The sequence below is a fragment of the Falco naumanni genome (assembly GCF_017639655.2).
Source record: "Falco naumanni isolate bFalNau1 chromosome 20 unlocalized genomic scaffold, bFalNau1.pat SUPER_20_unloc_1, whole genome shotgun sequence".
Lineage (NCBI taxonomy): Eukaryota > Metazoa > Chordata > Aves > Falconiformes > Falconidae > Falco > Falco naumanni.
In genome coordinates this window covers 937,362-950,179 of record NW_024427345.1, presented here as the reverse complement: position 1 = coordinate 950,179, position 12,818 = coordinate 937,362, and the positions used below count along the sequence as shown (strand labels likewise).

The following is a 12,818-nucleotide window of genomic DNA, read 5'->3' as shown; positions in this document are numbered from 1 at the left end:
GCAACAGGCTCATATTTACGCGCGGCGGGATGGGAGAGTTGGAGGCTATTTGCGACCTTTTCTGCTCTTTTTTATTGTTATCATTATAATTTTTCCCCCCTCCTCTTGGACTAGGTGGCTTTGTCGCGGGCTGGGGGAATGCAGCCTCTTCCCAGGCTCTTGCCACTCTCTCAAGAAGGGATGGAAGATTTTTTAACAGTCCTCGATTGCTTTTATTAATGATCTGTGTCGAATAAAGCAGCCAGAAGAACACGACTGTATATAGCCTTAATTTACTCGGTATATATTCCATATGCACCAAGGCGCACACACGTATAGATTCAGTGTTCAAACCTTTTTTTTTTTTTTTTCTCCTTCCTTCGTTTCTGGGAAAGAATAAAAATTATAGTCTTCCCCCCCATTTCTCTGGTCGCCACCCCTGGAAGCAGAGGCACACACACACACACACACACACAGAGCTCCTTCCTCACCACCTTATAGCAATATATTCTACCCTCGTAACACTACAGAGCTCTTCTTCCCTCCCACCCATCGTCTTCTCTTGGTCATACTGAAAGGAGCTGCTGCAAAGGAATACAAGGGATGAAAAAAAAAAATCAATATCGGCGTCTTTCAGTGCAAAATAAATACGTTGGCGGAAGAAAAAAAAATGGAAAAGGTGTATTGTATGGAAACCGGGGACACGCAAAGACATATGAAGGTGTTTTATGTTAGATTTTTTTATATAATTTTTTCTTCTCTTTTTTTTTCTTGCTTCTTCCCCCCCCCCTTTTTTTTTATTTTTTAAGAAACAAAAATGCCCCCCCGTCCCCCGTTTGCTGGATTTTTGCATGGCTTTGCATTCTTCCCTGCCTTAAGCGACTCCCAAGCGCTCCCCTTGCCAGGTTGACTCTGCAAAGTACCGTAAATATTCCTGTAGAGGTAAAACCGCTGCGCGGGGGCGGAGGCGCTCCGCGGAGGCTGAGCCGGGCGGGTGTAGCCGCATCTCCCCAATTGCTGCCTTTCCAGTCAGCAACTAACCTCCCTCACCGATATTTTATATATTTCTCAAGTACAAAATCATTTTTTCCTCATCTGGCAAAATGCTGGGGCTTCAGCTAATCCCCCCTCCCATCCTTGCAAGAAAAATCAGGTGCCAATAAAATAATTCATTTAGGTGCTTTTTCGTCTTCCATGGACAGCTTCTGAAGGTGGAAAACCTATTTTCCATATTTCCCATCCCTGGCACATCTATGGATATGCTACATACATACCTTGCAGAGATACGTGCATACCTTCCTACGCGCTTTGCCTGCGAAGGAAGAAATACGACTACTAGAAATATTTTGCTAGAATGAAAGTTTAGCACTTTTTTTTTTTTTTTTAACCTTGCCAAGGAATTTTTCTCCCTGCAGGTATAAGTGAAAAAGCTGCTTGCGATTTCTCCAAGAGTGTCTTCTCGCTGAAGAAGAAGCGCTCGCAACGCTGGGCGAGCGTGGGGAGGAATAGTTTATATAAAAATGAGCACGTGATCCCCGGAGGTTGCCATCTGAATTGGCTTTGTTTGCTGGTTTTTTTTAAAGAAAACCCTTCCTCCACCTTGCTCTTTTCTTTGCAAAATTCCCCATTTAAGACGTGCCCGGGTGCTGCACGGCTTTGTTCTCCACCGGACCTTGGGAAAGTACATTTCTGCTTCAGAGGAGTCTCCGGGTATTTGGGGCTTTTCCTCTTTATTCAGTCTGATTATTTTTTTTCAGGGCGAAACAAAAAATTTAATAAAATTTCACATTTACCTCTAAGGAAACATGTGGGGAGGCAGCTACAGGGGCTGAGCTGGGGAGCAAATGAACCACAAACACGCAGTCCTGCGTGGAGAGATAATGTCAGCATGGGCATCATAGCAAAGCAGAGGGAGAAAAGCATCCCCGATTCCCTTATTTATTCTTTTCTCTCTCTCTCTCTCTTTTTTTTTTTTTTTTTTTTAAGAGCTGGAAAATGCACAGCCGTGCTCAGAAATATATTAAGCGATGCACAGCGTGGAGAGTAACTCCCTGCTCTTGGTGGCCTTGAATAGTGCTCCCCAGCTCAGCGCTGCTCCTGCTGCAAGCAGGCAGCAGGTCCAGAGAAGGGAAAAATAGAAAAATACAAATCCTGAGGACCTTTAAGCAAAGCTGCCGCGTTTCCCCGGGAATTTCTTGCCCATTAAGAATGCATTTCCCAGTTCAGGTTGAGCGCTTGGGCTTCTCTAATGCTCAGCACAGGCTGAGCGGTGTTTAAAAAAGAAAGGCTGAGCCGAGCCCTCCTGCTTGGGGACTGGCACTGCTGCCTCAGCCTCCTTCGTGCACAACCCACCCCGAGCGCCGGCCTCCAAAAATATATCCCGATTGCTATCCCATATCGCTCTGAGCAACCCTCTTTTTTTTTTTTCCTGCGGTGTTCCTCCCCCGAAAAAAGTTGCCCAGCCCAGCAAAAAACAAAACAAAACAAAAACCCCAAAAATATCTACAACAAACCCTGAGCCTTTCCCCATCTGCAGGAATCCCGGTTTTCAGGTAGAGAGACCTTTTCGACGCCGATATTTAATAATCCTCGGGGAGGTTTTGGGGTTTTTTTTCCCACCTCCACAAGTTACACACGCAGCTTTCGGGAAATGCTGGTGGGAAGAAGCCGGGAGAAGCTCTTTGCCTATGGGAGCCGGGAAAAAAGAGCCCCCGGGAAAAAAAGAGGGAGAGAAAAACGCTGGAAAAGCAAGATTGCAACGTCTCAGTTCAAGGTCACTGTCTAGTGTAGTAAATAGGATCGACATCTTATGCTAATGACTGTCTCGGATGAGCATCACTCACTGCACGGGGAAAACAACCCCAAGTTCTGGGTTGACTTTTCTGTGCTTTGCCCCTTTCCCCCCTCTTTGGGGGGTTTATCCCTGCGCTCCTCCCTTCCTCCTCTTCCTCTTCCCGTTTTGCACTCCCGCAACCCTTCTCTGCCAAGCGTGAGAAATAAAATTTCCCCTTCCCCTCTTCCCCCATTTCATCTTCCCCCTGCCCAGACCGCGGGGCTGAGCTCGGCTGCAGCTCCCATTTGAGCAGGCTCTTTCTTCTTCCACCCCCTCCAGCCTCGCCTCTTCAAGAAATAAAAAATAAAAATAATTTTAAAAAAATCCATTAAAATGGCCTCAGTCTAATGGCCACACCAAGACGTTTACACTTCAGACGGGAAGGACTTAGCCCCACTTTAAGTTTTCTCCCAGAAAAGACCATGAAATCCAATTTTCATAGGGCAAAAGTAGTCTGCAACATCCTTCTGCCTGGAAAAGGGGAGGCGCGGGGGGGGGAAGCAAATTATAAGGTCTCCTTGTGCGTCTGCAGGTTGGAAAAACAGATCCCGTCATGGCTCAGCTTTTCTGCTCAACCGAATTTCACCCCGAATTGGTTGGGAGTTGTAAGGAGTTGTGGTGACTCGAACAAGAAGTTAGTTGCCAGGGTCAAAAAGGAAGTATTTAGAATAAATATATAGATACATGACACGGGGAATAAAATAGAGACAAGGCTTTGGAAAGCCCACAGAACTGTTATTTCGGGGTAGCTATATATCATTGAAACCTGCCCCGGCTACTTTTTCCTGATGTGGAAAATGCAGGTCTATAGACACCATATAGATACACAGAGTGTACAAGACACCTTATATATCTCTATATAAGAGGGTAGTAAAATGGAATACGTAGGAGCCGGGCAAAAAGAAGAAAAAAAAATAGCATGGAAAAGTGGTAAATGGATACGAATAAAAATGTCTACGACACTTCAGCTCATCCAATATACAAATCATCTGGGGCAGCTTTCAGTTTTAACGAAGGCAGGTCCCAGCCTCGGTGCAGGGAATAGTTAAATGCCTGGAATATCATTATATTTTTCCCCAGCTTTGCCAGCAGAGGATCTTCTCCTCCTATTAGATTAATGTAAACTGATGCCTGCATCCTTTGTAAGGCAAAGGTTTAGTCCCCAACTCCAGGGAAGTTTGCTTTGTCTGCCAGCTCTGTTTTGGGTGAGAAGTTGGCGTTTCGTACTGTAATTCCCTTGGAGGGCTGAAAACCCCCAACAACTGTAACAACAAACCAGTTAATGGTCTAGAATTCACGACTCTTGAGCAAATCGCAATTGGAGAGCCTGAAAAGCGTGATCTCACTTATTTAATGTTCCTTGTAAAGGAAGAGAAAGTGGTGGGGAGGAAAGGGAGTTTATTAAATCCACGGCTGGTCCAACTGTGGGCTGAATCAGCTGAGCTCCCTGCCAGGCAGCAGCTTCCCCTGAAGTGGAGGCGACAGGAGACACGACATTTTGCTGGATATAATTCTTAAATACCCATAAACACAAGGGTTTCCCAAAATGTGCTGAGCCACGTAGGCAAGGCGGTTTATAAGCAAGGAACCAACAGTGCTGTAGGAGTTTGTGGGATATGCGTACACACACCCCGTGTTGGCTGTCAGTGTCTTAAGAAATAATTTCTTGGCAAAGCCATTGAAAGACTCTTCTCTTTCGCTGCTACCAAAAAAAAAAAAAATCGTCTTTTTTTAAGTCCAAGCGCTTCCATAACAAATAGAAAGTTAACCAACAAGAGCTATACTCACCTCTGCACTGAGCACAGGGCTGCGAGAGCAGAATTCTCCCTCCAGATTAGGAAGTTATTCTTTAAAAAATGCATTAGGGAAAAAAATGTAGACAAACGTGAGCGAACTAAAAGGAAGAAAAATAAAAGAAAGAAAAGAAAAAATAAAAGAGAAAAGAAAAGGAAAAAAGAAAAAGAGTAAAAGGAAAAAAAGAAGAAAATTGCGGGATGGGGGGGGAGGAAAGGGCGAGGGAAATCCCTTGTCCAGGATTTTACCATAAAGGCTGCGGTTGGGAAGTTATTCAAAGTCCTTGATACAAAGGAAAGAGAAGGCTAAACTTGGGAAACTTCCTTTTCAGGGCTTTATTGTTGGCCATTAGCCCGCCTGTCTAGACTTCAAATAACACCTTGTTTATCTGTAAACAGGAGCGGAGCTGCTTGGGGCTGGCTGGTGAAGAGAAGATCAAGGGTGAGGGTCCCCTCGCTTATTATCCCCGCAGCTCGTGATGTCAAGGTCAAACAACGCCTAGTCACGGTCAAGGGTAGTACAGGAGTGACGTCACGGCCTGCTGACCTAATACCCGGCGCGCGGCGGGCCGCCAGGGAGCGGATAAACGAGGGAGGGAACGAGGAACAGGCGATTCCCAATGCCATTTCCTAGCGTGGGTGCGTAGAAATCAGTGGGGAAGGGTAGAAATTCATCAGATTTGTGTTCCCGAGAGGTCACGTCCGAGGGAGCGCGGCTTCCGCGCCCGCGGAACTTCAGCAGGGAAACAACGCGCTGTTCCTCGAGGTCTGCGAGGGCGCGCAATTTTTATTTCAATTTCTTCTCCTCGGCCAAATGCCTCCTCCAGTGCTCTTGGAAGAGGATGACCAAGTAACTTCAGATGTAGATTATATTTTGCCCTTCTGGAAAAAAATAAACCACATCAGCCGCGCCCGGCATCGGCAGGAAGGATTGATGTAAAAGATTACACAGGCAGTGTGTGTGTGTGTGTGTGTATTTCTAGCCGACCAGCCCCGAAAACACATTTTTTCACCCAAACGGTCGGGATTGAAGGGAGGACAAAGTGTCCTTGGATGCGTGCGGGGGGCAGAGGAAGGTCTGTCCGCCCGCGCTCCCTCTCCGCCCTCAAGGGTCTAATCCTGACCTCACCCCTCGGCCACTTTAGGGGCGCTGAACCCCGAGGGTCCTGAGCATGTCGGGGACGGGGTCCCCCTTCCCTTTGGGGGTCTACATCGCCCCCAAATCCCAGCCGGCACCTCGGCATCCCCTGCCTGCATCCCTGTTCCTTCCCGGCTTTCAGGTGGTGGTATAGCCCCGAGGGGCGATGGAGCGGTCGAGCGACGCAGGAAAAAATAAGGATATTTTTAAATATCCTGGGAAGCGTGGGCAATGGCAGGAGATCGCTGCTGATTCCGTGGTCGCGCCAGTATCTGCCAAGCAAGACCATCAAACCCTCTTGGTGCTCTGAAGTGTAATGAATTAATTTCTTGTTTCTTTTCTGGTTTTGCGTTTGTTTGCTTTGCTTTTTTTTTTTTTTCTCCCTTCCCCTTTTAATTCCTCCCACACGAGTTGAAATAGCGATCGACACACAGACAGCCCTTTCCCCCTCCGACAAAATCAAACTACAATTGACAAAAACTTCCAGAATTGAAAACTCCGTGAATAACTTGGGCTCAATAATCCACGGCCGTAAAGAAAAAAAAAAAAAGTATTTACCCATCTCCCCTCATTCCCTGCAATAACCCTCGCCCAATATCCTCAGTTTTATCAACTTCCCCCCGTCCGCCCCCCTGCTCCCCCTTCCCGAACTGGTGAAATTCAGGTACAAGGCGGAAGAATACAGAACACGCGCGGCCGGGGTGTCGGATTTGGGCTTGTCTGGAGTTGCTCTCGGGCGTTGCAGTGTCTGCACACACAGCAAGACTTTTTTTTTTTTTTTTTTAAGAGGGAGAGCTTTTTTTTTTACACCCAAAACACATATTCTTGTGGCTCTCGTGGGTTAGGGCAGGTTTTACCAACGGCTTACTCCCGCTAGAGCGGCGATGGGTTTCTCGAGGTATTGCCATATTTCCTAGCTGAGCGTCTTTTAAAAATAATTAAAACAATAAGAATTAAAGCTCTGCCGGTGCTTCCAAACCACCAAAACAAATGCGGGAAACACCGGCAGATCAACCCCCGGGTTTCTCCGCTCATCAGCTGCGCACTCGGAGAAATGAGGGACGCGGAGGTGGGCGGTGGGTGTCAGGGACCCTTTTTTTCCGCCCCCCCTGCAAAGGGATGGGGAGCCGGGAGGCGTCGATCCAGCCCCTGGTTTGCCCCATCCCCGGTGTTAACCAAAGCGACGTCCCACCTTTCCAGAGATTTGGGATCACTCCGGGAAGCATCCAAATCCATACGGGGCTTTCCCGGTAGTTCTGGTGGTGGTATGGGCTCCATAGGGCACGCTGCCACCGCGCTGAGCCCGGGAACCCACGCTATACATACACCCCCCCCATGCATCTGTCTTTCAGACTCATTTATAAAGCTATATGTACACCCATACGTACAGACCGGTACAGACCATGAGATCTACACGCCGCTTCCTATGACAATATAGAGGGTTGCACTTGCACTTGTACATATAAAACTTTATATATATGTATTTAAGATACATATTATCTACCCACCATTTCACTTAATAATGTAGAGGCTTGCACTTGCGTAGATACGTATGAATTTATGTAGAGAGTAGAAATACGTTATTATATGTGGTATATTATATGTGCTAGACTTATATACAGATCCCCTTAACACCCAGGCTTATATAAATTACATGCACACAGTCAAGCCCCGCACACGTACATGTAAATATATATATATATATACAAAAGAAATGTATACACGCCGACGCCCAGATCATAAAAAGAAACGGACATACACGGTTATATGCACATGCCATTATATAGCCTCCTATAAATGTGTATATATATTATATATGTATAGTTATGCATATCAGCACGGACACGAGTGTATCTACGCGCGCGTTTCCGCGGACACCAACGCTAATCTTTTTTCCGTATAGCTTTATATAGCTTGTGCCTGCTCTGTCTGCCCCCTCGCATAAATATATGCGCACACTCAATGCAAATTTCACCCGCAATAACATTGTTTTAGGTTACATCGCTTTAAAAGCCTTTTCTCCCCCCTTCCCCTCCCCTTTTGATCATTTAACGAGGTGATTAAATCCAGCAGATATTAAGGTAGATTGTAATCCGCCTATGGAAACAATTTCCTCTCTCGTATTTCTTCCCGAGCTGCCCGGCCGGGCCGGGGCCGCGCAAGTCCCGCGGGCGCGGAGCGGGGAGGGCAGGTCGGGAGATGCTTATCTGGGGCCGGAGCTGGAGTCAAACAGGTTTAGCGAAACGCGTCCTCTGGGAGGGAGATTTAAAGAGATTAGAAGCGTCTCCGGAAAGTCAGCGCGTTTTCACCCGGGGTAATTGCGGGGGGCGGGAAGGATAAAAAAAAAAAAAAAAAAAAAAAAAAAAAAAAAGGAAAAAATAAAAATTAAAAAAAAGCGCACTCAGTTGGCTCAGTCTCCGCGGATTTATTTCCTCCGCTTTTTACTCCCCCTGGGAACAAACCCTCCTTGGGAAGCCGCATCTGCCCCTCGCATCCTTCGCCAGCTTTCAGCAAGCCCCTTATTCAGCGCTTTATGCCCAAATGTGCCGGTTTCCCCCTTTTTTTCCATCCTTTCTTTGCGGATGTTCCCGCCTGGGCTGTATTTGCTGTGGTGGGGAAAGGAGGCGGCTGGAGGGAGGGAGGGATAGGAGAAGCACAAGGCTACAAAGAGGTGCACAAAGAGCCTCTCCTCAAGGCAAAACAACAACAAAAAAAGATATTTATTTTAAAGAAATGTCATCTGCAGTCGGTACATATCATCTGGACACCACAATATTATATACATATACAAGACATTAAAAAAAAAAAAGATGCTTTTACATATCCAAAGAACACTGTCGATAATTACCCAGTTTAGAGAGGGAAAGAAACAAACTCCAAATACAATATTGTGCATTTTCCATCTTGTCAGCTGAGAAAAGACATTCCAGTTTTATGGCAGAGATATGGAAACCCTCAAGAGAACATACCCGAAATAGTCTCGTACAGCAACTCACTTCCATCTAGGACCTACAATCAATGGTTGGAATAATCAAGCGATACTGAGCAATGGTTTGCTTCCCACAATAGCAGCCTTATTTCTTATTTTCGGTCCCTAGCGCCGAGAAAATAAGCAGCTGATGCAACTTTGCCATAGGTTCTCCATACATTTACACATCGGTGGGTGAAATGGCCCGAGATATGAAAGACTGGCGAGGGGGTCGGACTATACATCGTTACAGGGCGACATTCAGAGTTTAATGTAACTACACTCTTAGCTTATTATTATTTTCTTTAAAAAATATACACAGTTTAACCTTATCGATGGATTTCTCAGAGCAAAACTGGGGTTTTCACAGTCAGAGCGGGGCAAAGGGGTAAATCAAAGATGCGCTTGGTGGTTTTTTTTTTGAGGGGGGGGAATATGCACATGTGCATTTCTGAATGTAGATTTTTTGTGTGTGTGTGGTTGGTTGTTGGTTGGTTTGGTTTTTTTTTAAATAATGAATTGGAATCAGCAGAGTCCCGATGATGTTATCATACAAACTACCAGATAAATATTTACGTTTCTTGCTTCCTTTTCCTTGCCCCTTCTCCTCCAAAGTCATCCTCTGTCAGGTGGCGTGGAGATGCGCTGTCTTGGATTTGCTCACCACCTTCTTCTCCTTGACCCTCCGGTTCTGGAACCAGATAGTCACTTGCCGCTCAGACAGGTTGGTGGTCGCCGAAATCCTCCTCCTCTTCTCTTTGGTGATGAATTTGCTGGCCGCGTACTCCTTTTCCAACTCCTTCAGCTGGATTTTGGTGTAAGGGACCCTTTTTTTTCCGTCCCCTCCGATAGCTGCTGACTTCGGGTTGTAAGGGGACCACGTCTGGATTAAAACAAAACAAAACACACAAAAAAACATAAGGAAGAGGGGAAGAAGAGGAGTGCTGCATCCTGGGGTGTGGGATGGGGATTTCTGCCCATCGGGGAGAGAAAGAAATGGGGTGAAAAGGAGGATAAAGAGTGGAGGAATGCGAGCAAAGAGAAAAGGAGGGGAGAAAGAGAGGGAAAAAGAGATAAGGCAGGCAGAAGATGCATCCGGCGAGGGGAATAATGTCATAATAATAGGAATAATGCCATAATATTAATAATTCACGTGGTGAAAGCCTGTTTTTCTTGGCGACACTATCTGCGCTGACAAACGAGGAACACCAAGTCAACCCGCCGACTAATGAGCGCGGATAACCAAAGGCACCTTCCCAATGGTGAGATTTTAGACAACATCTATACCTTCTCCCCCGTGTTCTTCCTCCTCTTTCTTACCTTACCCCCGTCCCTTTTCCCCCCCAGCAGCAAACATTTCCGGGGATCCCCAAGATGCGCACTCCCCAACATCGAGCCTGGTGCAGAGACAAGTGCATCCTCCGCATCCCAGCCCCTCCCGCCGGCTCGGTGTGGCTCAAGAAGCCCCTCGGGGGGGCAAACCTCTCAAGAATAACCCCAGCCCCCCCCCCTCCAGTGGCTTTCGCAGGGACGGTGAGGAAGGGGAGATACTCTGTGCTTTGCCAAGGGGTTATGGAGAATGAGCTCAGCAGGAATGCGGGGAGCATCTTCACCTCTGCTCTGCCGGTACCGGGGGGGGGGGGGGGGGGAAAGCTCCCCCCAAGCTTTTGCGCAGCCCCAGCCCCCTGACAGCGTTGGGGGGTGACCTGGGCTCGGAATCTCCTCGCCGCAAAGGTGTGACCCAGCTGGCTGGAGCAGGAAGATGGAGGCGAGCTCTCCTCGGCAGGCAGCACAGCCCCAGTTATGGCTGAGAGGAGTTAACTGGGGAGCCCCTGGGGGAGCTCTGGGGGCGATCAGCTCTTTGGAGGCGAAATTAGGGGTGCTGAAGGTGCCGCAAAAGCCAGTGGTGGTGGGCAGGAATCTCCCTCGGGGAGGTTCACCAGAACCCCAGGCGATGGGGAGAGAAAGCGGTGGGGGAGGCAGCTCCCTCAAATGCAGCCTGAATGCAATGACCCTCCCCAAAAAAAACCACACACCCACCACGCAGCCAACAATGCATCGTCAAATTCCCCCCCTTCTCCCCAAAAATCTCCCGGGAAGGCCCGTTCCTCCGTCCCTCTTTCTCCCAAAGAAGGAAAATAAATAAACCGATGTGTGTGCCCCCCCATTGCCCTCCCCCTAAGAACTATCGCGACTCGTCCCTTCTCTCCATCTAAGATGCTGCAGGGTGTGCTCCCCTTTATTGTGGTTACACCATCACCCTCCGGCGCGTCCTTTCCCATCGAACGCTGGGACTGGGGGGCTGGAAGGAGTCTGGGGAGGGGTGCCGGGGGGCAGCACTTACCGTCACCTTCCTCCCCCCCGCTGCCGTCGGGGCGCGGAGCCGGCCGGGCCCGGTGGGACCGGGAGGGGAAGGGAGCGAGTGATTTGCTGGGTTAAAAGATGCTCCAAGGAAGGGTTTTGCCTTCCCGGCTGACTGCGGGCTGTCAGGAGGGCAGGAGGCCTGCCCGACCTGGCGGAGAAGCCCCCCCGCCCCCCCTCCCCCCCGCCTCCCTCCTTCCCCTCCAAACAGATTCATTTGTCACTTGACACCTATTCCTATAATTGTGTGTAATTGTGATATGATTTACTGTCCCAGCCCCCGACACTTCTCATTCGACCGAACCACTAAAGAAGGTTTAGTCGTGGGGTTTTTAAAAAATATCTCCCCCCCCCCCCCCCCCCCCCCCCCCGCTTTTTAAGCTTTCTGCATTATAGAAGCGGCAAGCGGAGGGGACGTGAAGAGAAAGGCACCGGGAGACGCTCTTTAGGTGAGGCAACAAGAGGGAGGAGAGAAGAAAGGGAAGAATTAAACGGCAAAGTTACTTTCCAAGCAAGCTCACGGCGTGTATTTTGATTCAGAAACGATTGCTTCACCTTCTTTCCCATACATGTTCATACACATTGCCTTGCACAGGAGGCATTCCAGAGCCATTTCTTTCCCTTTAATTACATATACAGGCATACACGTATCTCTCCGTATATGTGTATGTATATGCACACTCATCCGCACACACGCACATCCCCACCTTCGGTGGGAGCTGGCGGTCGGGAAGCAGACGAGCACGCCGGTTCCCGGGGCAGCCTACCTGGGAAAGGTGACTTCCAGAGGTGTGCAGACTGCGATTGCTCTTTGGAGCAGTACACTTGCCCATCCCAGCCATTAGAAAGAGCCCAATGTTGGTAACCTTCCATGGGAAGCAAAGCGTCGTGTCTGGGTTCCGGGTGACCGCCGAGTCCCGGCACCACCGACACGTCCAAATAGCCAGGGACCGCCTGGTAGGAGCTGGGAAAACCGGGATAAAAGGCGAATTCTTTGGCCCTCGACGGCAGCTCCTCGCCGGGCAGGGGGCCGCCGGCCTCGGGGTATTTCTCCCCCGGATGGTAAGCGCAGGGTTTCTGCTGCAAGTTGACTCCGTGGGAGTGGGACAACCTGCAGCCGTAGTAGCCCCCACCGAAGGGGTAACCGTAGCCCAGCGCCGCGCTGGAAGCCGTCCCCGACGGGCACTGCCGGGGGGGCTCGGCGGCCGCCAGCTCCGCGTACGCGGCTCCCTGCGGCGGCGGCGGCGGCGGGGCGGTGGGCACGGCGAGTCCCGCGTGGGGCATCATCTCCCGGCAATGCCCCAGCCCCTCCATGCGGTTCTTCTCCCGCGGGGCGTCCTCACAGCGGCAAGCGAGGCCGTCGGGCCAGCGCGGGGGGAGGCCGAGCGGTGCCGTCATGTCATGCCGCGCTGCTCCCGCTGCCGCTGCCGCCGCCTCCTCCTCCTCCTCCGCCTCCTCCTCCTCCGCCGCCGCCGCCGCCGCCGCCTCCTCCTCTTCCTCCTCCTCGGCCGCCGCCGCCGTCGGGGGAAGCTCCGCGCCGCGCCCCGCCGCCCCGCGACCCCCCCCAACATATCGGCGCCGCGCGCGCATGCGCCGCCGTCGCGCGGCCGCCGCTCCATTAAGAAATCCGCGGCAGCCACGCCCCCCCCGCCCCCCCCGCCCCGACGTGGCCCTGACCACGTGACTCCGTCGCCACTATCATTGGTCGGCTGCTCCCCCCCCATCAAAGGCGGCGCCCCCCCCCAA

General features: G+C 50.0%; 1 protein-coding gene across 1 annotated transcript; it reads right to left on the bottom strand.

The window, feature by feature from the left end:
* Nucleotides 1–9,336: 9,336 nt before the first annotated feature.
* On the bottom strand, nt 9,337–12,470 carry HOXC13 (homeobox C13). Its single transcript, XM_040581151.1, is given in 3 exon segments — nt 9,337–9,546; nt 9,548–9,594; nt 11,840–12,470. Coding segments are annotated over 3 exon segments (888 nt in total).
* Between the last annotated feature and the right edge of the window lie 348 nt (nt 12,471–12,818).